The sequence below is a fragment of the Chelonoidis abingdonii genome, chromosome 19 (genome assembly GCF_003597395.2).
Source record: "Chelonoidis abingdonii isolate Lonesome George chromosome 19, CheloAbing_2.0, whole genome shotgun sequence".
Classification (NCBI taxonomy): Eukaryota; Metazoa; Chordata; order Testudines; family Testudinidae; genus Chelonoidis; species Chelonoidis abingdonii.
The window spans coordinates 8,557,198-8,581,945 of NC_133787.1; the positions used below are offsets into that span (position 1 = coordinate 8,557,198).

A 24,748-nucleotide genomic window follows, 5' to 3' on the forward strand; every position below is an offset into this window, starting at 1 on the left:
TTAGAAGGGACCGCAAGGGAAATTTAGTCTAACCCCCAAGCAGTGGTATCAAATGATGAAAGCAGGGTCAAATTCTTCTCAACAGAGCAAAACTTAAAATAGCTGCAATTCGTGGATTTGGGAAGTTTTCATATTATGTGTATGAAGGCAGAGTCTGATTTTATAAATCTCGTATTATCTTTTTATAGAAGTCTAAGGGCCAAACCCTGTTTCCTTACTCCTGATACTCATTCAGAGTAACTCCACTGACATCAGTAGAGTTATGAAGGAGTAACAAAGAATAGAATTTGGCTTTAAGAATTATTTCCCTTCTGTTACAAAAAATTCATATAGTTTTTTGGCTGAGCTTGTGAGGCCAAAAACTCAACTTGCTGGCATTTCTCTGTTTAGATGGAACACTAACTTAGCCTCCAATCAATTCCCGTTACAGTGAATCTTGAATAGAACCTCTCATCTTAGATCTGTCCATCCTCCCAGGTGGTATACAAATGTTGACATCCTGAAAAAGAGAAAAAAGGAGAATGAGAATGGTGGACACTGACATGGGGGAATGGGGGAAGGGTACAAAGTAACACTACCTGGGGGAAAATGGGGACACACACAGCCCCTGGCATGAGGGAGAGGATAGAGGGTTGCAGGGAACCTCCTAAAATAGAAGGAAATGGGAGGGTGGCTTGAGGGAGCCCCTAGTATGTGCAGTTAGCTTGGCTGACAGAAGCAACAAAGTGAGTGACCCCGAAGTATACCGTATATAGTCATTCATAAGCCAAATGTTTTTGGTAAAAAAGTGACACATCAAAGAGTGGAGGTCGGCTTATAAATGGGTCTACACCAAAGTTTGTTGATTTTAAACTCTATGGAATCACTGAATTGAATATCTAATACATTGTCGTTTTGTTTACCTGGAGCATCTGCAAGCATGGAGCCCCTCAGCTCCCTGTGGCCACGATTCGTGCCACTTCCCACAGATCCCATTGGCTGGAAACGGCAAACTGCGGACACTGGGAGCTGAGGGGCTCCATGCCTGCAGACGCTCCAAGTAAACAAAACGTCCCGGCCCGCCAGTGGCTTACCCTGATGGGCCAGGAGCCAAAGTTTTCCAACCCCTGAAATATAGGGTCGGCTTATGAAAGGGTCATACAGTTTTTGCTATTTTTACCTAACCATTTTGGGGGGTCGGCTTGTAAACGAACAAGCTAATGAACGAGTATATACAGGATTTAATTCTCCTTATCTTGTTAAAACATGAGGTGTTTTCTCTGGTATTAGATTGCTATGTGAGATAAATGTAACATAATTTTCCCTTGAAAAATGAGTTTTCTGAGCATTCTTATTTTTGTAGTTAAATGATTTTAACTAATGAACTCCAACTAATAGCCCGCTCCTTAATGATGATTCAGTGGCTTTCATTTTCTTTTTCAGTGGTGTCCATTTTAACTCTCAGGCAATTGCTCCAACCATAGAACAGATTGATCAATCGTTTGGAGCAACACATCCAGGAGGTAGGCTGTGGTATTTCTGAGATCATCACAAGTAAACTTCACTTACTAGCTTCATCCGAATGAATTCATCTCTTGGTTAACATTAAGAATGACAAACTGTTCTAAAGAATATGCCATGTTTTCATATGAGAAGCCGATAAAGCCTTCTGATCTTAATTGAAATGAATTATGTTGTTTTTCAGAGAGTTGTCACATTCTTATACTTTACAAGATATTCCCATTATATTTAAATTTGAAGGTGGCTTACTTAGGTGACTAAAATAATGTGAAATATATGTGGCCTGATAATAATATGTTCACGTAGCATTAATGGGCTCACTTGAACCCACAATAACAAGGAACTTTTAAGGTTTTTTCTTTTATTCTTGTCTAGTTTAGGTGGAGAGAGAATTTTCTCAGGCCATGTCTACACAAACGCTTACTGTGCAGCAAATTGGGGTGTAAAGCTCTGGCATACCGTGCACTAACTGTCCGTGGCCATCCTGCTGATGCACACTACAAGCTTCAAGCAACAGTATGTCACTGTTCCGTTGCGAACATTTATTGTGCATCATCAAGTCCATGCAGGCAGTGTGCTGGAGTGCTGTAGATATATATACCTGAGCTTGCCACTCACTAAATGTTTGCGTAGTTATGTCCTAAGTCTCAGTGCCTGGTTAACTGGACTATGGATAAATACAGAAAAGTCGGTGGGGAGTGAGATGCCCCCCAAACCAGGATAAGAACACCGGACTGTTTCAGTAGTTCATTATGGCAACTCTCCAGTCTGGAGATTGGAACAGCAGCCAGACCTTCTGAGCACCTGCACAGGTGTCACTGGATCCATGTAAACAGACCACATTGTCATGTGATGTGGTCAGCAGGATCCGCAGCGCTCCCAGCATGAATCTCACTGACTTCAAGGTGTGGCATTCTAATTTATTAACACAAACACATAAGAACATAAGAATGGCCCTACTGGGTCAGACCAAAGGTCCATCTAGCCCAATATCCTGTCTTCCAACAGTGGCCAGTGCCAGGTGCCCCAGAGGGAATGAACAGAACAGGTAATTATCAGGTGATCCATCCCCTGTCACCCATTCCCACACAATCAGTGTACAGAAGAAATGGGGAGAAATAAAGTACAGGCTATAAACAGACAGATTCCCCAAATGGACCCAATACCCACTTCAGAACTTCTATCTCACAAGGTTGCCCTTTTGTATTCTTGATAGTTTATTCTCACTTGCTCCTTTCTTGATTGTTTACCCAACCTTCTACTGTATAGAATCACTGCAGAAAAGGGAAATCCAAGAGAACAGAAGTATATTACCCAGTGTTTTTGATAGGTGATGAAAAGAAACAATGATTCCTGCAACTCCCAGGGCAAAGGGTAACTAGAGTTGAATTACCTGTTGGGGAGAGGCCTTGGACAATCAAAACCGAGTGCAGCCATAACTGTGAAATAATTCCTCCCGTAACTGGGGACTGAGGCTTATGTCAGAATAGGCAAAATACCATTTGGGCATCTTTTCTCATGTCTCTTTTGGCCACACTCCAGACTGGTTCTCCATTGGCTAGTACCAAGACACTCTGTGGTGTGTGAGGATGTATATCCCCATCTCTTGCAGTGTTACCGCTCTGCCAGCAGCTTTTTGGAGGCTCTACAGGATCTGTATTGAGTTATATTACTTTAACCATGTAATGGTGCCAGGGATATAATTGGATAGAGACCCTGCAGTAATTGGATACACCAAATTGGAGTAAGTGAAGGCTGGAAGAGTTGTAGCCTTTACACTGTGAATGTCCTTGATTTTCTGTATATAAATCAAGCTGTAACACTGTGAAGGCCCTGAGACTCTAGAATGGGTGTATACAAACAAACGCACATCCCTGGTTCAACGTAGTGAATTTAATAACCATTTGGGCCCAGTGAAAAATGTCTGTTTAATAGAGATTTTGTAGAGGGCCACGGTCATGCTTCCTTTAATGAAGAAGGGATGGGAAGGCGGATGTTGGGGGGGTTGGGACTGGTGACTGACTGGCTGAGTTCCTGTTGAATGAACTACTTTAATGCTATTGAGATTTATTTGTATTGTTAATGTGTTAGAGTGCTTAGAGTCTTGGATAGCCATTTCTTTAATTATTTATCTTTATATATTACTACTTAAGATGTCTTGACTTCCCTATTAAAGCATTACCTTCTTCTCCACTCCCTGTTTTGAGACACTTCACTTATTTGTTTACTGTGATGCAGAGTTCCCTGTAGATTGTCTTTGGCCTGAGTGGGCTACAAACACCACTGCACAATATTTTTGTCCTTGGGCAAATGGATGCATTTTAGGGAGCAGGTCCTGAGGCTGGGTGAGGTAGCTGGTATGGTGTCAGCCAGAGGAGTAGGCAACTGGAAACGTGGAATGTGCTGTATACAGTTGTAGCAACGCAGCAGCAAGTTAGTTCAGTGTAAGAAGACTTGAAAAAAAAATATGGGGGACACCACAGTCAGGCACCACCTCCTCCTTCAGGCCCTGCTCCCCTGGCTGGCACCTGTATCCCTATCCCTCCCACCCCTCCAGACCCTATTCCCCGGCTGAAACCATACCTGACTGTGCACACCCCAGGGCCAATTCCCTGGCTGGCATCTGTATCCCTATCCCTCCCACCCCTCAGACTCTGTTCCCCGGCTGAAAGCATACCTGACAGTGCACACCCCAGGGCCAATTCCTGTTCACCAGTGCCATGAGTAGCCCCAGAACAATGAGGAAGATCCAGTCCCTACCCACCTTAGAGATCAAGACCTTCTGGCTTTGCATGATATAGACTGTCAGGAGAGCACATAAGCCTGAGCACCAGTGGGGGGAGCACAGAGAGGGGGAGAGCCTGGGGGGCCATGGGTAGGAAGGGCGCGTCCTCTCTGCTCAGCCCCATGGAACGAAAGGGATCCTGGAGGCGGAATCAACCCCACCACCAGCGCTGCCAGTGTATATGGTGGGGAGTATTTAGAGTGTTTGAGAGAGAGGAGGGAGGATACCCAAGGAGAGTCACTTTGGGTAATTTAGGGAGGATTCTCAGGGAGCTGGGTGTGTGTGTGTGTGAGGGGCCACTAAGGGGGAATGTGGTAGGAGGAGCTGTAAGGACAGTTCCTAGGGCGTTGGTCTTGCCTGGAATGTGTATGATGGGGCCAGGTTCTGGTTGGCAGGGTCCCTGGGAAAAATAAGAGGAGGATACAGCTTCTGCTCCTGGGGTCTCTGGAGCTCCTGAGGGCAGCAGGCCCAGATGGACTTGAAGTTGTTCTGTGACAGGGAACTTGTCTTCTTGCAAAGTAGGGGAAGAAGCAAGTGACGCGCTGCCTCTCACTGGCATGTACCCTGTAACCATGGGAACCTTCCTCCTCTCATGATAGTGAGCAAAATCTCACATGAAGCCTCTTCCTTGCCATGGCCTGGAATTTACATGGTCTGGAGTCAACCCTCTTGCCATCGTGTTTGTTGTAGGGGGTGTAGTTGAGTGCCTGTCCCCTGACCTGGGGGCTGAGCAGCAAGATTTGTGACATACGATATATTCAAGGTTGTTCAGTGTGCAAGTGGTTTACAGGGAACGTTGCTGCGATGTGAGACCTTAAAATTCCATATCATGTCATGATATTTTATTCTTCTCGGATATTTTGCTGGATCAGGAGCGTGCAGAAACAGCAGACTGAAGTGATAGATAGTGCTGCTAGATCTGAACTAGAGAAATTACTGTCTGTTTCTGTAATTCCATTTTCTTTCTTTTTGCAGTGTACAACTCAGCTGAACAACTCTTCCACCTCAATTTCAGAGGACTGTCTTTTTCTTTTCAATTGGACTCATGGGCTGAAACTCCAAAGTACGAGGTTAGGAATCATTCTTAGTTAATAGATACTCTGCTTGTTTGTTTTTTGTCTTTGTAACCATTGCAAAATGTCATCTATAGTCTGCCTTGCCTGCAAGCAAAACAAAACCTTCATTTGGATGAAATTTAAATCTTAAATTGTGCTCTGACCCATTTTCTTACCTTGAGCGTAATCATTTCAGAGCCAAAGATCATGCCTGGCTTTTAGCAGAAGGGTGTGGTTGGAAGATTTGCTTCCAAAACTAATAGGGAATAGCATTTTCATTATTGAGCAGAATCTCTAAAGTTTGCTTCTCAAATGTGAACACCCAATTAATATCTAAAATATTTCAGTTAATCTCAAACGATCTATAAATTCTGTTTGAATTCCTCCAAAGTGATTGTGCAGCTAATTAGAACAGAGTGCATAAAATACACTTGCTAGATAGGAGAGTCTGGACATCAAAATTACGTGTGTTATGCTATGTAGGTTTCCTTATTCACTAAATGTTTTGATGGGTTACTAAATGCTTAAATGGGCCTAATCCTATATCCATTGAAGCTGGTGGCAGATATAACACTGACTTCACCGAAAGCAAGCTCAGACCTACTGTGGTAATGCTAATGGAGGCATATGTATAACTCACTTCTGTGTTAATGAAAATACCCTCTATTGTGTGATCCATTCTCATCACCTAAAGGCAATGCATATTGTACAGTGTTGGATTCCGTGACAAGAACTGGAAAAGGGGGAGCATAGGTTAGCCAATATAGTGGCATATGTTCTCATTATATCAGCAAATTCCTAGATCAGTAGGCCAGCTATGTGTAGAGAGAGCATTTAGGGTAGGGGTCTCAAACTCCCAGCCCCCGTGGGTCTCTCCCTTGCCCCCACCTGCCACCCCTGAGCACTCCTCCCCAAGGGCCCCAACAGCACAGCGGAGCTGAGCGGCATCCGCCTGTTCGCTCCAGTGGCTGCCGGCCCCTCCTTGCAGCCTTGGGGAGGGGCTGTGCTTCCATGGGCTGCCCCTGTTCCGAGCACCCCCACAGCCAATAAGAATCTGCAGGGGCAGTGCCTGGGGGCAGCAGCGCACGGAGACCCCCCAGCCCACCCCACCTTGGAACCTCAGTTAAGTGCTGCACCCCCGAACCCCTCCCAGAGCTTGTACCCCCACCCTTGCCCCACATACCCCCTCCAGCCCCCAAACTCCCTCCCAGAGCCTACACCCCCTTCCCACATACCCCCTTCTGCCCACAAACTTCCTCCCAGAGCCTCACCCCCTCTCTACACCCCCAGCCCCCAAACTCCCTCCCAGAGCCTGCACCCCTTTCCAACGCACCCCTTTCCAACACACCCCCTCCCACGCCCAAACTCCCTCCCAGAGCCTGCAACTCCACCCCCTCCTCCTGCACCCCTGCCCCAGCCCAGAACCTGCATGTAGCACCCAAACTCCATCTCAGAGCCTGCACCACAGACCCCCTCCCTGACCAAACTCCCTCCCAGAACCCAACCTCTCAGCCCTTCTGCACCCAAACTCCCTCCCAGAGCCACTACCCTAATCCCCTACCCCAGACCTTCTCCCCTACCCAAACTCCCTCCCAGAACCTTAGGCAGGCGGAGGCAGAGTTGCGGGGGGAGTTTTGGAGAGCAGGTTCTGGTTGGCATGAGTGACATTATTGGCCCGCTGGGAGGTTTTGAGAACTGGCACTAGCCCTAAGGTAAATTGAGTTTGAGACCCCTGATTTAGAGGTTAAGGGCATTGCCAAGAAGCTTAATGACTTTTGTATGAGTCTTCAACAAGTAAGAGAATTGGGAGATACCTACCCAAAAGGTATTCTTTGCAGATAATTAAGATAGTGTCAGCAAATGAGGTGTCAAAAAAAAGCACTGGAACAAATTGAGAAACTAAATTGCAGTACGCCAGCAGGATCGGATGGTATTCACCCAAGAGTTCTGTAAGAATGAGCTGTCTGAACTGCTTAATGAAAGATTTTATTTTTATCAGGTATTATACCAAGAGACTGGAGAATAGCCAATGTTGTGCCTATATTTTTTTTAAAAAGAGCTGTTAGGAAAGATCTTAACCATTGCAGACCTATGCATCTTATTTCAGTACCAACTTTGGCTGACTGACTGGAAAAATAATTAAGGATAGTTACAAAACACATAATAAGAGCATGTCTTGAGTGGGAAAATTGTGCCTCTCAACACTATTAGAGTTCTTTAACAGGAGTCTCCAAAATAGAAGCTAGAATTGATTTTTACTTTCAAAGCCTTTCACAAAGTTACTCACGAGAGGCTATTATGGTTCCTAAGTTTTCTTCTGATAAGAGGTAAAGTTCTTCCATAGATTATAAATTGTTGTAGAGATAGAAAACAAAAATGATCAGCATGGAAGGAGATCAACAATGGAGTCCCCCCATTGAAACATCCTGGAAAAGTGGTTGAACAGTGAGGTAGTGAAATCTGCACTTGACAGTTGTTTGTTTGCAGATTAGGAATGATTGTGTGGAAATCCAGAAAGACCTCACAAAGCAATGAATGTTATGTCTGTTGCAAAGTCCTACTACATATTGTAAAGAACACTTCTAACTTTTGATGCACGTTGGGTAAAAAACACCTGTAAACTTCCTTGTGGGAAAACACAATGAAAACCTCGGCTCAGTATAGTCAAAAGGCAAACAAGAAGTTTGTTTGTATTTAGAAATGACTAGAGACTGAACATATTAAAATGACATTGACTGTCATTTTCCTTAAATACTATTAATTTGGTTTCCCCTTGTCTTAGACTTCCAGATTGTTAGGACTAATTAGGCTAGAAAGGAAACAGTGTGTGAAATAATAGAGGTATAGTGGAAGGTCAGTTATTCCTGTTACGTTTCCTGTTTTTTCTTACAAAATATTTTTTCATATTAAAAAACGTTGATGTGTTTAGTTTAGGTGAGGTCCTATTGGAGTAAACCAGTTAAAGTAGGAGACTCTTTTGCATAGTTATTTTTTCAGTGTGTGTTGTTTCTGTGTCTGTATGCTATGCCAGGGAACAAAGTAGCACGACAAATTATTTTCCTTTCCAAAGTTAGTAGTGTGTGTTTGAATAGTGTTGCAGAGACAACCTTGTATGCATCCAACGAAGTGGGTATTCACCCACAAAAGCTCATGCTCCAATACGTCTATTAGTCTATAAGGTGCCACAGGACTCTTGTATAGGTGAGCTGTATGTTCAGTATGCATACCTATAAACAGATTCACTTAGGACAGTATCAGATTTCCTTCTTGCGCACCACTCTTTTTTAATAACAAGATTTTAAAATCATTGTAAAAATTATCCGTACATAAATAACATTGAATTGTGTTGGAAGGGTTGGATAAGAAAAGAATACTGAAAAGAACCAGGTAAGTCAAAGTATTTTCTCTGACAAAGGCATTCTCAAAACCAGCAGAGGTACAAGCATTAATTCTTAAATTTTTGGGGAACAATTAACAGGTTTCAGAAAGCAAGCATGAATAATATAAAAGATTGATAAGATTTAAAAAAAAAAAATGTGTCACCCACATGTACAATTTTCCAGTGCCATAAATACTGTAGCATACCAGAACTAATGCTTTCAGAGCCAGTAAACTTTTTCAAACACTAGTCTTGAACTAGAGTGTCTTGGGTATATGTGTGGCTTCTGTTAGGTAACTGAAAAATTACAGCTATCTTGCAGAGGGTAGTTAAAATAATTGAGCATTTCCACCCCACCATGAGCATCAACAAACAATGCAGTGCAAGCAAGTATTTTCCAGTGACTTTTTCTCCTGCAGTTGTAGTGTACAGACATTCAAGTTAACTATAACTAGAGATGTACAGTCTGTGTTTACAAATACAGTTGTGTGGTGCAATATTTTAAATGGAAATGGGTGTTTTTAGAGCAATGTATATGTTTATTATACAATATATAATAGTCAGAATGTTTTTATATATCCACAGCCTAACTTTGCCCATGGCCTAGCTTCTCTGCAAATTCCCCATGGTGCAACTGTGAAACGTATGTACATCTACAATGGAAACAGCCTGCAGGATACGAAGTATGTATAGCTGAATTATCAAAGGTGGTTAACCAATATCTAAAATGTTTTTTTCTCCTTCACGTGTATTTATTTGTTTAGACTTATATGAATGCCAAATGTATAAGAAATGCAGTGTCTAGTTCCATTTGTTCCTTTTTCTGGATGATGCCAAATACATCATTTTGTAGTAATGCTTCTTCAAATATTTCTAGATGTTGCGCACAGAGCCATACTGTCCTATGAAACAAGGCTAAATTCTGATCTGATTTACACTGGTGTGAATCTGGTGTAAATCCATTTAGATTAGTTGCACTAATCTAAGTCTATGTGTACAGCGTGCTGCAGTGCAGACTACTGTGATGTGAACTGCAGAGTGCATGCAAGTGTTGGACTTACTGCCCCATGTGGATGCTACTGACATGAACGAAAACGTACCTAGTTCACGTTAACTTAATCCTCTTTCAAACAGGAGTATGTTAACATGAACTAGGTACTTTTTTAGTTCACGCCAGCAGCGTCCATATGGGGCAGTTTAGAGCTAAGCAATTCCCACCGCTCTGCAATTCACACCCCTTATAGTCCTCACTTCGGTGCAATGTAGACAACCCCTAAATCAACTAAGATCAAAATTAAGTTCGGAGGATAGGTGGGGTAGTATGGAAGAAACAAGTGAGACTGAAGGAAACTCTTCTCCAAGAGTGAGGTTACATGCTCCAAGATGAGGATATGAGCTGTATTTGGAAAAGCCACTGTACTTACACACTTTGCTTGTACACTAATGCCCTTTATTTAGCTAAGTCAAGCTGACTGGGGCAAGGAACAAGATTTTTGCTGTTTGTTTGTAGGGTCAATGGGACCACAATTTCTGATGAGGGCCCTTAAGCTTTACTGCAATAGAAATAATAAAATACCAGTCTCTGTGCTCATTTAGCATATGAATAATGTGCCATTTCCTTTCCACTGATCCTCAAGGGATTTGTGTGTCTAACTCCCGTGAGTACGAATGGGAGTTACTTGTGTAAATCCCTTATCAACAGGAGAATGAATCCTTGTGTCTTTTTCCTATCTGAATGAACTATTACATTCATATATGACATTGCATTTCATTGTTCCATGTTAAGCAATATCGTACTGTTACCATTACTTCAAGGTTCAGTATTTCTGAAAGTATTTTTCTTCCTGGGGATTTCTTAGACAAGACGGGAAACAAAGGGATTTCTGTAAATTTTTGCTTTCTCCGCATACATATACATACCAACACAGATAACGCCATTTGTTTTGCTAAAGAAAGTATTGTTATTAATGCCAGGGGAAGACTAACACACTTGTGGATTAATGAGCAAAAGAAGGGGATACGTTATAATGAACCTTATTCATATGGACATTGTAGTCTAATTAGAATCAAGTGCTTTGGAAAAGGTTTCCTGCACCCATCTGTGGCATGGTGGGTTTTAATATATGCGTGCATGTGTAAAAGCCTCAGCTCACAGGCAAGTTATGTATTCACCCAGGCACAGAAAAATTCACATTATTGGGAAAAAATAACTTTAAGGCGAGTACACATACTCTCTTAAAAGTATATTGCCTTTCTGTAAATTCCTTACCTGCTACTGTTGAGTTAATTAGGTGATTATAACTGAAAGAGATTTCAAAAGGAAAATTGGCAAGTGAACTGAGGAACAGATGGTGCAGCTTAAACTCCCTCAAAAAATGTTAATTGTCTAGAGTTCATGCTGATGATGCCCCTTTAAAATAATTCAGATACCTTGAAATTTAGAAATGGTGACACATGACAACATGAATCAGTTAAAATCTATGGACTAGGAGACATGTGTTTTATGATCTTAAAATAGACTTTAGATGCTAACTCACATCAACAAACCACTGCAGAAATCAGAACGATCGGCCATCTGTATTCAGGAATGGTCCAGGACTGGACTAACGGGAATACTAGAGCTGAAGAGTGAGAGGTGCTGGCAGTGTGATGTCTGGAAACCTCCCCATTGCACACAGATGTTGTTTAGTTCTAGCAGCAGCTGTGAGTTAAACATGTATAAGCACAATATGGCTCTTATTTTCACAAGAAATACATTTGAAACCAAAAACTGTCTGAAACAATATGTTCTGGTATAATATGAGATATATAATTGTAAAGTCCAAGGACTGGATGCAGCTGCTGTAATTTCGAGATCCTTTTGAAGTGGTTTTTAATTAGTAAAGGATCCAATCTTTCATGTTGCATTTTTATTTATTGTGCTGCTTAACAAGGCTCTAAAAAAGCTCGCATTGTCTAAAGTTGAGTATCTCAAAAGTCACTTCAGCCCCTTCATTCCAGGTGAGCTAGGCTCTCCCATGTCAATGCTAATATGCTTTGCTTCAATGTTTTGTACTAGCTTCTGTCATTGGAGAGTTAGCAGAAAATTTTAAGCTTAAGCATTTCCAGTGTTTGTTTTTGTTATATCTGATCTAACTCTTCCAGGGCTCCTCTCATGCCCCTCAGCTGTTTCCTTGGTAACGTGTATGCAGAGAACGTTGATGTTCTGAGAGATGGAACTGGACCCTCAGGTTTACGGCTCCGCTTACTCACTGCAGGTATTACTAAGAACAGATGTTGTGTTGTCCTCACTTTTAGTCAGGAAAGGAGGGGCAAATTTGAATGAAATATGTGTTAGCTAGCTTATTGTATTTTCATAGGTGGGTTTCACAATATTTTGCACATCTTATTTTAAACCCTCTATAAAATAGTGTCTTACTGTTGCTGCATATCCACACCCATGGAGAAATCACAGATGGCTGTGGAAACTTCTTTCAATTACAAGTTCATGGAGTTTCTTGCTGGCAGTGGAATTTGTTTTATTCTGTGTATATTCCCAGAAAAATAAACAGTTGCTGTCTGTCATAGGAAAACCCTGTCAAAACCAAAGAAACCTCAGGTAGGTCTGTGCCCTGTACACTGTAACACCAGAACTACACAATGCCACTGTCATTCTGAATTCAATGGAGGTGGCATTACAAGTGACATAAGTTGATTAGGTATTTACCCCATGTTCTCTTGGTGGCTGGACTTACAGAATAAGAAGAAAGGTTTATTGCCTGCTAAGAGATGCCAGTAGGTGACTGTTCCTTTAAAGGGCTTTAAAATATTGTCAAAAAACATGTTCCGTTTATTTCAAATTCTTCTTTCAAGTAGCAGGGTTTATTTTCTCAGTGTTATGACTTTTTCAGACATGGTCATGTTGAGAGAACTCGCATATATTCCTAGTACTCATAAGGTAAAAAATGGGGGGAGGGAAAGCTTTAAAAAAATGAGGAGTAAGAAACAATGAATAAAAATGTAGCAGATTTGTTAAAGTTACTTTGCTTCTGTCTTTACAGAGGAAGATAATGGAGAGCTGCCTAGGACAGGGATCATATATCCTGGTGTAGTAGGGAAGGAGTTAGCTATATTATCCAGATAATATAAATGGTTTTGAAAAATTGGATACTTTTAAGGTAGAGTGTCATGTCTAGATAACATACATACCTGAGATTTAAAGGAAATGATGTTAGCAACAAATAAAATCTTCATTCAAATGTTATATTAGTTGTCAGACTTCTAGAACTTGATAAAGGACAAACTTGCCATGTGTCATTCTTTCCTAGCTGAACTGAGTTTCTTCAGTTAATTCATTCCCCACCCCTTCTAGAATTAGTTCCTGTGTAAGCGAGTTAACTTACAGTAACCCTTGATGAAGAAATCAAAGCTGGCTTGATTGGGTTTCCTTCTCTTTGTAACACTTATGAGATATCCCAGACCAGGAGACAGCACTTGCTGGCCTTCTCTTGGCTCTCAGGAAAACTTTCTCAATTATAGTGAGAGAGCTGTTTGGTAAGAAAAACTGAATTCTCCATGAATTGAAAAAACCACTTCTGGAAATCATAAATAAAAATACTAATTAGCCTCTCAGCATTACATTTAAAATTTTTCTCTTAGAGGCAAGGCATGTTTATCCTTAACTTATATCACTGCCCAATCATTAGCTAGACATAGCAGGTATGTCAAAATGGGCAAAGTGTGTGTGTGTGAGTCGTGTTAACACATTTGAAAAGCCCTGTGAAGTATGTCAAAATGGGCAAAGTGTGTGTGTGAGAGAGAGAGTGTCATGTTAGCACATTTGAAAAGCCCTGTTAGGTTGCATCCTTGTACTTCTGAAGCCATGTTAGCTGGCCATGTTGTATCTTAGGCTCCCCATGAGGCCTGTGAAGACATAGTCAAATAGGCAAATACTACTATTACGGCCTCTGTATTGTGGTTCAGCACCCTTTCACGCCATGATTGCCTTAGTTAAGTGATTGTTGGCAGTGAAAGGCTAGAACTGTAGAGAACTTCTGGTCATGGGATTCAGGTTGGAGCCATTGGCGACATAGTGCAATTAAACTTGCCTTGTGAATTGCCTGTTTGTACCTATCCAGCAACCAGATGAGCTAAAACTTTAATTCCTGTATATTGCACTTTAGTGTCGTTTAATATATAAAGAAATTAATTTCCTGATTTGTTAATCTGATTTTTGTTCGGGGGAGGTTGTTTGTTTGTTTTGGATTTAAGCTACTTTGGTTGAAAATACCTTGAGTTGTAATGCCTATGCAGCAAAGTAGAGCAATGGAACATTATACATACAGTCACTCGTTTCATAATTTCAAACAGTGTTTCACCCATGCATCTATGTAGCTGTGATTCAGTGCACTTATTTAAATAAGCATTGTGTATATACGAATTTACTTACTGCGTAGCAAATAAAAACTAGAAACTCTCAGGTGAGAATGTAATATACCGTATATACTCGTTCATAAGCCGATTTTTTTTTTTTTTTTTAGTAAAAAGGGGAAGCACCGGAGAAGGGAGTCGGCTTATGAATGGGTATAGAGAGGGAGAGGTGAGACACAGACCCTCCCCTCCCGCCCCCCAACAGAGGGGGCAAAGAGAGGCAGCAGAGCCAGAAGGGAAGAGGCGGGCCAGAGTCTCTCCGCTTCTGGCATGCTGCTCTCCCCCCAGCCTCCGAAGCAGCTGCAGCTCCGGGACTGGTAAGCTGCAGTCGTGCCGCTCAGCCCCGCCCCCCCAGAGCAGGCTGTGCCACCCAGTGTGGCCCGCCGGAGCAGGCTGCAGCCGTGCTGCCCACCCTACCAGAGCAACTCCAACCAGGCCAGAGAGATCCTCCCCAGATAAGGTGGGAAGGGATGAGATGGGGAGAGTGTGGGTGTCCCAGGTTAGGGATGGAGTCGTGTGGGGGGTGGTCACAGGGGTTACGACCCTGACCCCCATCTTTTCCACCCAAAACAGTTCCCCTATCAGTTGCTGTCCTGGTCCGTCAGGGTAAGCAGCTGGCATGCCGAGACACTTTGTTTACTTAGGTTTACTTCCGTGCCTGCAGATGTTTGAGGTAAACAAATCATCTTAGCCCGCCAGCGGCTTATCCTTATGGCCTGGGAGCCAAAGTTTGCTGACCACTGAATCATAGGGTCGGCTTATGAACGGGTCATAAAGAATTTCCATTTTTTCTTATCCATTGTGGTGGCGGGGGGTTGGCTTATAAATGAACCGGCTCATGATCGAGTATATACGGTATATTTATTTGGCCTAAAACAGTATTGACAAAGAATTCTATTGCATGGGCCTTACTTTTTGGCTGGTCAGATTACACACTATTTTATAACCTTTAAAACCATACAACTCCCAATGTGCTTCCAGTACTGCAGTTAAACTTGTTACAGACATAGCTAACTGCTGGCACTTATACTTGTTACGAATTGATCAGATTTGAGACTGACAGTGCAAATAAGTAAGCTGCATTTTGTAAAATGAAGAGAGCTAGGGGAAGAATACTTAATCTACTTCTCAGGGAATAGCACTCAGTGAATTTAGCCATTAAGATAGAGTCTATGAAAGTTAACCACTTTACCTAGATGAGACCTTTTTGTGTGTAAACTGCCATCAGAATTAAGAACTGAATTCAGTACAGCAAAAATGTCTTACAGGAACTTCTTGGCATTCCATCCCCTTAACTAACTAGGTGCTGGGATTTGTGATTGTTCATTCTTTGTGTAGTTTTGTGATTGAGGAGTTATGAACATGAGGCTGTTGTTCCTCATTCTTCAGGCTGTGCCCCAGGTGTATTAGCTGATGCCAAGATGCGGGTGTTTGAGCGCTGTGTGTACTTTGGTGATTCATGCCAAGATGTTCTGAGCACTTTGGGGTCTCCGCACAAAGTCTTTTACAAGTCAGAAGACAAGGTAGGAAAAGTTTCAAAGTAGCAGCCGTGTTAGTCTGTATCCACAAAAAGAACAGGAGTACTTGTGGCACCTTAGAGACTAACAAAAAAGGCATTCCTAATTCTAGGCCCATGTCTGTATTCAGGATTGCTGCAGTTTAAAGGTGCTGTGGGTTTTTTTAACTGATTTTAAACAGGTGAAAAATGCAGGCTGGACACTCTCTTAATCTGATTTAAACCTGGTTTATATGGGTTTAGTTTAATTTAGTAAGGAATCTATTTAAATTGATGTATAAACCTTATTTAAATCAAACTACAGGTGCCTACACTGTCTTGCACTGGAATACTTAATCTGTTTAAAAACCAATGTAAACTGGTGCAAGTTTGAGTATAGACAAGTCCTAACAACTGTATGCTGGTTTCTGGGTAATTTCTTCTTATTAATGAAAATTAAAGGTAACTTTGAGGTAAATCATGTGTGTGTTCTTTATGTTTATAATATGAAAAAACACACTCACTATTTATGTATATAATACACACACACGCCTCATGTCAGATCCAACTATTGACAGCAGCTGGTGATCCTGCAGTAAGCATGAGGCTTTACATTTTTAAACTAATTATTATTTTTATTTATTTAAAGCTATGTCCACAGCAGTTTTCACTATTAAACTTTTTGTGGATTCCTCTTGCCTCATCCTTTATTTCACTGAAAGGTGTAGATAGAGGCATATGAACCTTTTTCAGTATTAGGCAATAGAATACATTTTTCACAGATACCTGGAGGACTTTGGTATATACTCTTCTCACTTTACTGCCAGGAGGAGTCATTTTCAGTGGTCTTTGTCCATCTCTCACCTCTGGGTGCAGGGATATATGGTATGTTAACACGATGAGAACAGAGTGTTTAAAGGTGGATTCCTTTAATTTTGAGTAATCTTTTTATTTGCTATTTATATAATGCCAGTAGTATAATCTTATTTCTGTGCTAGGCAATCCGAGCAGCTCCTGTTGAAGACATTAGGAGCTGACTTCTGATAAAATTCCGTTATCTCCTAATTGAAATGGAACCCCTCAGTAGTGTGGGTTGTACATAGCCCCAATTGTATAGACATCTCACAGTATTAAAATACTTTTGCACAAAGATAATTTAGAATTTGAATCTGAGGGAAAATGTGTGGATGCTAGTGTGAAACCAGATCTTGGAAAATTGTTTTTAAAGTAAACATATTGATAATACCTTAGCTATGGTAAGCACTGATAAATCTATGTGTGGGTTTCTTTGCAGATGAAAATTCATTCGCCCTCCCCCCATAAGCAGGTTCCATCAAAGTGCAATGACTACTTTTTTAATTACTTCACGCTTGGAGTGGTAAGTTGAAGACTTCCATAAGTAAGCCATTTTAAATTTGAATCAGCCATCCAATGTACTATTTAGAATGACTGAGTATCTCAAGTTAGTGTTTGATATAAGTACTAACATTGTGCAAAACTCTCAGTGGCTGCCTCAGGCATCTTTGAATATGAAAAATGGGATTGCAAATGCTCAAATTAAGTCAGACTTGAACAATATTTTACCATTTTCCCACAATCCATGGAGTGGTTCTTGAGTGTTTGTTTGGCATCCTCCCCAACAATCTTATCACGTATTACCCCTAATGTGTAGGAGCTGAGGGCCTTGTTGCTGAAATCTAGCCTTCTCTACCCCACCAGATAACTATTTCACCATTCCCATGCCTGACTTTAATTTTTTTTATATTGCTGTGGCGTTTGTAACAAATTTTCCTCCCATGTTCATATTCATTTTAGCATCTCAAGTAATTTGTATCATAAGGATGTTGGCTTTCCATCTTGCATCAATGTAAAGTGAACTGTAATAGGCTGATAGCAGCTTCTCTGAGCAAGTCTATTAACATTTGCAGTTACAGCATCAAACTAGTCATATAGTTATAGCTGCATATGCACTTGCTGGAAGAAATACAGATTTGAATTTATATATAAAAATGTCACTCTTATATTGTAAAGGCTTTTTTTGTTTGTTTGTTTTTACTTTTAATATATAGTTAGACCCTCCATACTGCATATTGAGGAAAAACTACATTCCCCCACCAAACTGTTTTGCTCATGTCTATCTCCTTTGTCTTCTACAGGATATTCTTTTTGATGCAAATACTCACAAAGTGAAGAAATTTGTCCTGCATACAAATTATCCTGGTCATTACAACTTTAACATGTGAGTATAGAGAAGTAGTCTGTGAAAGTGCAAAATCTGCAAGTAGTAAATCCTGTGTCAACCTTCTATAGTTCCTGTAGTTTCTGTTGAGCAGCTTCGATTCATCTAGTGGGAACTTGGAAGGATTTCAGGCCACCATTGTTAGGACACTTTTTAGCTCTGGTTTTTAACTCTTGTTCATTAATAAGTATACATTAGAAAGAGACTTATGAGGGGACAGCAAGCTGTACTTCAAAGTCACATTCCATGTAATGTTTAATAATAAAACATCACAGCATAGATAGAGGATACAGTACATACATTTTTAGAGAGGATAGTCATGAGCGACAGCAAATTTTTAAACTTAACTCCAAATAGCTTAGTTATTGGTTCACTCATTATAAGCATTGCTTGTACATGGTGGACTTTGTATATTTGACACTTAGAAACAAAACAACATTTGGGCAGTTTTAACTGTTAAAACTATAAAAACAAATACACTGGTCTGTGGTGGATGTTGCAATAGTCTGTAGAGAGCCTGTAAATAGTTCAGTGTCTGCTCACAAGAGGACAGAGAACAGTGAGGTCACATAATCTAACCAATAACGTGGTATTCTCCTGTAAGTATTCCCAGTATTTTTTTTTTCCTTCTTTGAAGAGCTGGTGATGCCTTCTGGCAAATGTTGTTTAGAAATGGGTATGTTTTATTTGTAACTTTTTTCTAGAATTTTTCATTCCCTGTCTCTGTATGACAAAAGAGAATGATTTGCAAATGCTGTTTGTTAAAACTTCCCAGTGTTTATTCCTCATCTGATGATATAAGCCTCTGACATATTTTCTACGTCAGTCTATGATTTCATAGGCTTCATCTACCCTAGGAAGGGTTTCTGGTATAGTGATACCAGCAAACCCTCTTGGGGACATGCACTTTATATCAACAGAGTTATTTTGCCAGTATAACTTATACTGGCTCACTGAATGAAATAAGCTGTAGTAGCAAAAGGATTTTTTTGCAGTTATAACTATGGCTAGGACTTTTGCTGATTTGGCTGTTTCAGTTAGTGGTGTGGGGTTTTTTTCCACACTTCTAATCTCTGTAGCTATCTTGACTACAATAGTGCGAACTTCAGGTTCATGCCCGCAGCATTCACATGGGAGTGTTACAGTGCAGCACTGTGGTGTGCACTGCTACTGGCACGCCATGTCCGAACTGTGGGGCAGTGTGGATGTGCCCTTAGTCACAGTAAACTGCTCACTAAAGAATTTCTACGTCAATTTGTGCTACCTAGTTTGTTGATTCCTATGTTTTGTAACAAATTACAAATTTCAATGTTCTAGATACCATCGATGTGAATTCAAGATTCCACTAGCCGTTAAGCGAGGTCAGTAATCCTCCTGCTCCACGGGTTTCTAAAAGAAAATACAAAAGGCAAAAGAGTGGACCAGTTTTCACTTCAAATATAGTCTCAAACAATAGAAGTGCTGACGATAGTAGGAAAGAAATCTTTTGAACAGTTTTCTAGTATGTGTAGTAAGGAAAATATTTAAAGATTTTAATTCTCTGGCCACTCCAGCTTCGTTCTTAGGTGAACTTTTTTTAGTCTGACCATGCCTACAGGTGTGTGACTATAACATAGCATTGCTAGTTTCCTGGAGGAGTGCTGCTGCATCTTTGTCGACATGAATTATGTGGTTCGTTACGGCCCAAAAGTTGTAGGGCAATGTGAATCTGATCTGATCCTTCCAATCTACCTTTGTTGTTGAATTTTTAAACTGTTATCTTGATGATCACTCATAAAACTCCTTTCCCTTCACCACCCACAAGGTCTGTTTATTATATTTAATGTAATTTGAATTATTCATAAGAATAACTATGCCCCTACAGTATGTGGCATATGTCTCTATGTAACTATCATCGGGAATCTCCAGGCTCAGGAAGAGTTTAGGACTTTGCCTCCTAAGTCTCTTGTTGCACACAGACCCTTATTCAGCAAGGTACTTAAAAATGTGCCTAACTTTTAAGCATGTGATTAATCTCTTTAAAGTACGGGAATACTCGCATGCTTAAAGAATCATAGGCCAAAAGGGTCTTTTATGATAGTCTAGTTTAACCTGCTGCATAACATAGCTAGACATGCCTATAAGTTCCTTGTTGAACTGGGGCTTTAATATCCTAGCAGAGATATAGGATGCTTGCTAAACTGCTGCCAGAGATCCCTTTGTCATTGTACTCATTGACAACATTGATTGTCTCCCTTGAAAGTACTTACCTGCATAAAGGACAGTGCTTTGATGGAAGTAACATCAGTGAGAATCTGAGTTGGGCTAAAAATAAGGGAAAGGAAGGGGGATGGGGTGTACATTCATGTGTGTTTAAATGAAAGTCAAATTTATGATGTACTTGAGAGTACCAGCACTTACTTTCCTTCATTTCCTATTTAAATACGTTTTCCTAAGGCTCTTGTGCAGTATTTCACACTCCCATTTCTGAGTACTTGTATTCAGTCCAAGTTGTTTTGTGCATCTATTATGGATATATTTGGTTTCTTTTATTCATCCTTTTCTTTCCCCAATACGCACCCACCACACTGAAACTTTGATAGTATGAAGCCCATTGAAGAGTTTGTAAACCCTTCCATGGGCTAGCAGTGTGCAGTGTAATTCTGTCACTGGCAGTTCATTGGTACAGTGGGCATATTACTTAAACACTGAACCCAGCTGTATTGGGAACCACTTGCTTGGTGGTGAGTGTCAATATAAATGAGTCTTTGGTCTGATTAAAGAACACTTCATGGTTGCCCCCAGAGAAGACGTTTTCCATTTTAAAAAGTCCAGAGATGAAAGCAAATACATGCATAGGCTGGAAAAATGGCGAGCAAGCAATTTGGAGTGCCTGGTTTGTTGGAACTGCAAACCATATGTGATGCTGTTCCTCCATTCTGTCTTTTTTCATTCTTTCGAGAAACAAGGAATTAAAATTCCCAAGATTCTTGCTTTTTCTGCTCTTCAAAGAGCGGCGTTCAGTTCTACCAGCTCATACAAATGGAGCCAGCCTGGAAAGCAGAGGTTGGCACAACTTGTGCCCATATATTCATAATGTTTTGGGGGAGGAGTGTTCCACAAAGGTGTGGCTTGGGGTTTTTATCTTTTATCTCTCTCTTCCCTCTCCCCCTCCCCCCCCCTTGTAGGGATTACTTAAACTGTTTTGGTTTGGGAGTGATTGGGTCAAATCTGAGGGTTTGTCGGCTTCTTAAATGCATACAGAGCTTAGACTTTGCAAAGTAGTTCATCCACAAGAGTTGATTTGTTGCTACCGCTATGCATATTACCTGACACTACAGTTTTGGCAAGTCAGTTCAGTTCACAGAGAAATAAATAATGTCTTGTTTCTTTCACTCCTGTATTTCCTTTTTTTTTTTTTCTTAGAAGCAGGGGCAGCTCCAGGTCCCAGCAAGCCAAGCGCGTGTTTGGGGTGGCAAGCCGCAGGGGGCACTCTGCCGGTCGCTGGGAGGGCGGCGGGCAGCCAGCCTTCGGCAGCATGCCTGCGGAGGTCCTCTGGCTTCGGTCGAGCCGCGGGACTAGCGGACCCTCCACAGGCACGCCTGCGGGAGGTCTACCGGAGCTGTGGCACTGGCAACCGGCAGAGCACCTCCCGCGGCATGCTGCCGTGCTTGGGATGGTGAAATGTCTAGAGCAGCCCCTGCTTAGAAGCCAGTTAGTCTTTAAAGGTTACTTTTTAAAATAGTGAATGGGCAAATCTGTGTCTCCGGTGTTGTTGTTTAATCTAGTGGATTTATGTTTAATCAGTGGGATTTTTTTGTTTTGTGTTGTTTTGACCACGTTGTGTGATGCTTTCAAGTTCCGTGATCCCTGAAATCATTTTTCAAACTCTTTTTGAAATGTATCCAATATGAAAGTACCAAATGGAATTTCCAGAAGAGCATTTTTTGTTTACCTTCCTCAGATAGTGCGGATTCACAGACTGAAACATGCACAACGTACAGCAAGGTGAGTCTTCATAAAAACAACCAGAACAGTGGCCAGTATAAATCGCTTGGCTGATGAGTGTGCGGAACTCTTACTATGTGTTGCAGAAATAGTAGCAATATAGAAAGATGGTTTTTTAAATAAGGGAGTTCAAATTACTCTCCTCCCACCAAAATTTAATTTTAATTTTTTTATGGATTTGGATTTTTTCAGTTAAATTGTTGTAGTTCAAACTTTTTACTCTTAACACAGTCAGAAATATAGTGCAGTCAAACCTTGGGCTTTGTCTTCCAGTAAATTATGTTTTGTTTCCAATTTTAAGACACCTAAGAGTTAGAAAGATTAGAGATACCTTTGAAATGTAATATTAATGGTGGAAATCAGGAGTTTAGCTAGAAATAATTTTACATGGATGGATTTGACAATAACTGTTACAGATTAATTAAATATTTTTAGAGTAGTGACAAGATAACTGCACTCTTAGGAGTTTCATTTACCCAGGTATTTGTTTCAGGGTGCACCTTTGAATTTTTTTTTAGCACTTGTTTTGGGGTTTGTCTGCACTTTGTAATGAACTTTTGACAGTGGTTTCTATTGCATAAAGAATGGCCTATCATTCAAACTTTCTGAAAATAGTGTAAAAAAAAAAAATCCACAGATAACAGTAAATCAATCTTTTTGGTTAAATACATCATGTATTTTACCAAACAGGGCAAGAGAAACATTAAGTAAAATGCTTCCACTACACATATAGAGTTGCCTTTGACATCCAGGTGGGCATAAATGCCACTCAGTTGGCTTCTGGAGTGAGGGCTGTTCAACAACACCACACACTTCTACCCTGTAGCACTTCTGGTTCCTGCCAGTCTAGGGAATGAGACTGGGCCTGTGAGGTGAACCCAGGTGTTATGGTAATTGGAGTATCTAAATGCCGCTGCAGAGCATTGACTGCTTACTGAAGGCAGGAGGCCTGTATCCTCCTTTGCTTTCTGATTGAATTATTTGATATACTGCAGTGCTTCACTGCATTGTTACGTCCCTTCAATATAAAGCAATAGCTTCATAAGCTGTCATACTACAGGAGTGGATAGTACTGGGAATTCTCAGTCAAATAAACACAGTGCCTGTCTTGCATGCTGAACTTGATCTCAGCAAAGTTCCAAGAGAGTGCCTTCCTGTGGGAAATTTCAGATGCCTTATTCTTTGAAATATCTCCTTAAAATGATGGACACAGTGCTTTGTGTTTCTGCCATCAAGCCTACAGAGGTTACAATAGTATTTCATTATTTTTTGTTAATTCAATTAAAGTCCACTTTCCACCTAAAATGAAAACTAGTTTTAAACTAAGAGCAGCCTCCTAGCTGCAGGTTCTGCTGAGTAAAGCTGGCTCCAATCACAAAACACTCTCTAAACATAACCTTCATAGTTCATGGCACTCTGTGCTGCCTTGTGGTTTGTAGCAACACTACAACCAAAATGTGCATGAACCTCCTCCTTTGTATAAAGAAAAGTTTTCATGTGACTCTCTTATTCTAACACCCTTTTAATATGATTACAGTGGGATAGTATTCAGGATCTTCTGGGACATCCTGTGGAAAAGCCAGTGGTACTTCATAGGTAAAGATGCTGTGTGTCTTGTTATCCTGTATGGTTGGCAGGAAGTGAGCTGCTGACAGATGATTACCACAAGGATAGGTCTGGTAGTAATTGTCATCAGGATTTATGCTACATCTTTGCTGCTGAAGCATCAGTTCTGCTGCCTCTAGCTAGGAAAGCTTACTACCATTTGGAGAAATCAAGAATCTGTAATATGTAACAATGGAATTCCAGCAATTCTTTTAAATGCCAAAATCCATCCTCTGTTGCACAGTGGAGAGTATATATAGAACATTGTGAGTGTGTGTATGTTAACAAATAACATACATTATTTTTGTATAGTGAGTGTGCCCAAATAACTTTAATCAAGAGCAGCAGCCTATTCTGGACTAAACATATGGCATGACACAGTCTCTGCTCCCAAGAGCTTGCAGTCTAGCATGAATGCACATGTTCAATTGTAAATCTGCATAAATCTAAACAATAGTGTCAGTTTAAGTAGTTCTCATCCAGTTCTGGAATATGAGTAATTTTACACACTTTTTGAGTCTCTGAAAGTGCATAGAAGTATTCATTTGACAATATCTCTTTGTAATCCAGCGTATTCACTAATATAAGCATTTTAGTAGTAGGCATCGTAATTTAGACTTCACTTTTTATTGAAAAAATTGGAGCTGTCTTTTTAAATTAAGGAACCTATTCTCTTTGTAGACACTTTCCCCTATTACATTTAATTAACTCAGATACAATCACGTCTTTCCAGTGTAAAATGAGTAGTTGAGAGATTGGATGGCTCAGGGAATTAGTGATGACATATGGACATATGGACCCTTTCATCATAAGTTAGTGGTTCAGATCAATATAAGATGCATTACCATCTGATGATGTGCCATTTGCTATGTCACATTCAGTTAAAGAAATTCACCAATTGTAGAGGAAGCCAGACCTTACTAATAGAAACCAGTCCTAGCTATGCTGAAACTACAGTATAAACAAGTCTTTAAAATTTATATTTTCCAGGTGTTTTAAGGATCTGACCTAAAGTCCATTGCAGTCAATGGGAGTCTTTCCTTTGACTTCAGAGGGGCTTTTGATTGGGCCCATATTGACTAACTGCTGCAATTCTCCTAAAAACAAAACAGTGTTTAGTTCTTGTATAACTTAAATGTTTATAAAGCATATGTGAAAGTCAAGAAATGCATTTTTTTTAAAGGTAACTAAATTTAATTAGGCATGTCACTTCAGACATAAATAACTACTTTGCTAGAGATTCAGTGTTTTAAAATGACTAGATTAATATACATTGTGCAAAAGATACCTTTAA

General features: G+C 40.6%; 1 protein-coding gene across 9 annotated transcripts in view; it reads left to right on the top strand.

Moving 5' to 3' along the window:
- Positions 1-24,748, top strand: part of PHAF1 (phagophore assembly factor 1) — a 49,026-nt gene that overhangs the window by 21,110 nt on the left and 3,168 nt on the right. For all 9 annotated transcript variants that reach the window (XR_004374410.2, XR_004374411.2, XR_004374412.2 and 6 more), the window contains 10 exons: positions 1,423-1,502; positions 5,261-5,355; positions 9,305-9,402; positions 11,864-11,976; positions 15,518-15,651; positions 16,918-17,001; positions 17,780-17,862; positions 19,180-19,223; positions 21,806-21,849; positions 23,387-23,445. Coding sequence is in view for 6 of the 9 variants with exons in the window: in XM_032785762.2 (XP_032641653.1) it covers positions 1,423-1,502; positions 5,261-5,355; positions 9,305-9,402; positions 11,864-11,976; positions 15,518-15,651; positions 16,918-17,001; positions 17,780-17,862; positions 19,180-19,223; positions 21,806-21,849; positions 23,387-23,445 (834 nt within the window). In the remaining 3 variants the exon portion in view is untranslated. The remainder of the gene's footprint in view (positions 1-1,422; positions 1,503-5,260; positions 5,356-9,304; positions 9,403-11,863; positions 11,977-15,517; positions 15,652-16,917; positions 17,002-17,779; positions 17,863-19,179; positions 19,224-21,805; positions 21,850-23,386; positions 23,446-24,748) is intronic.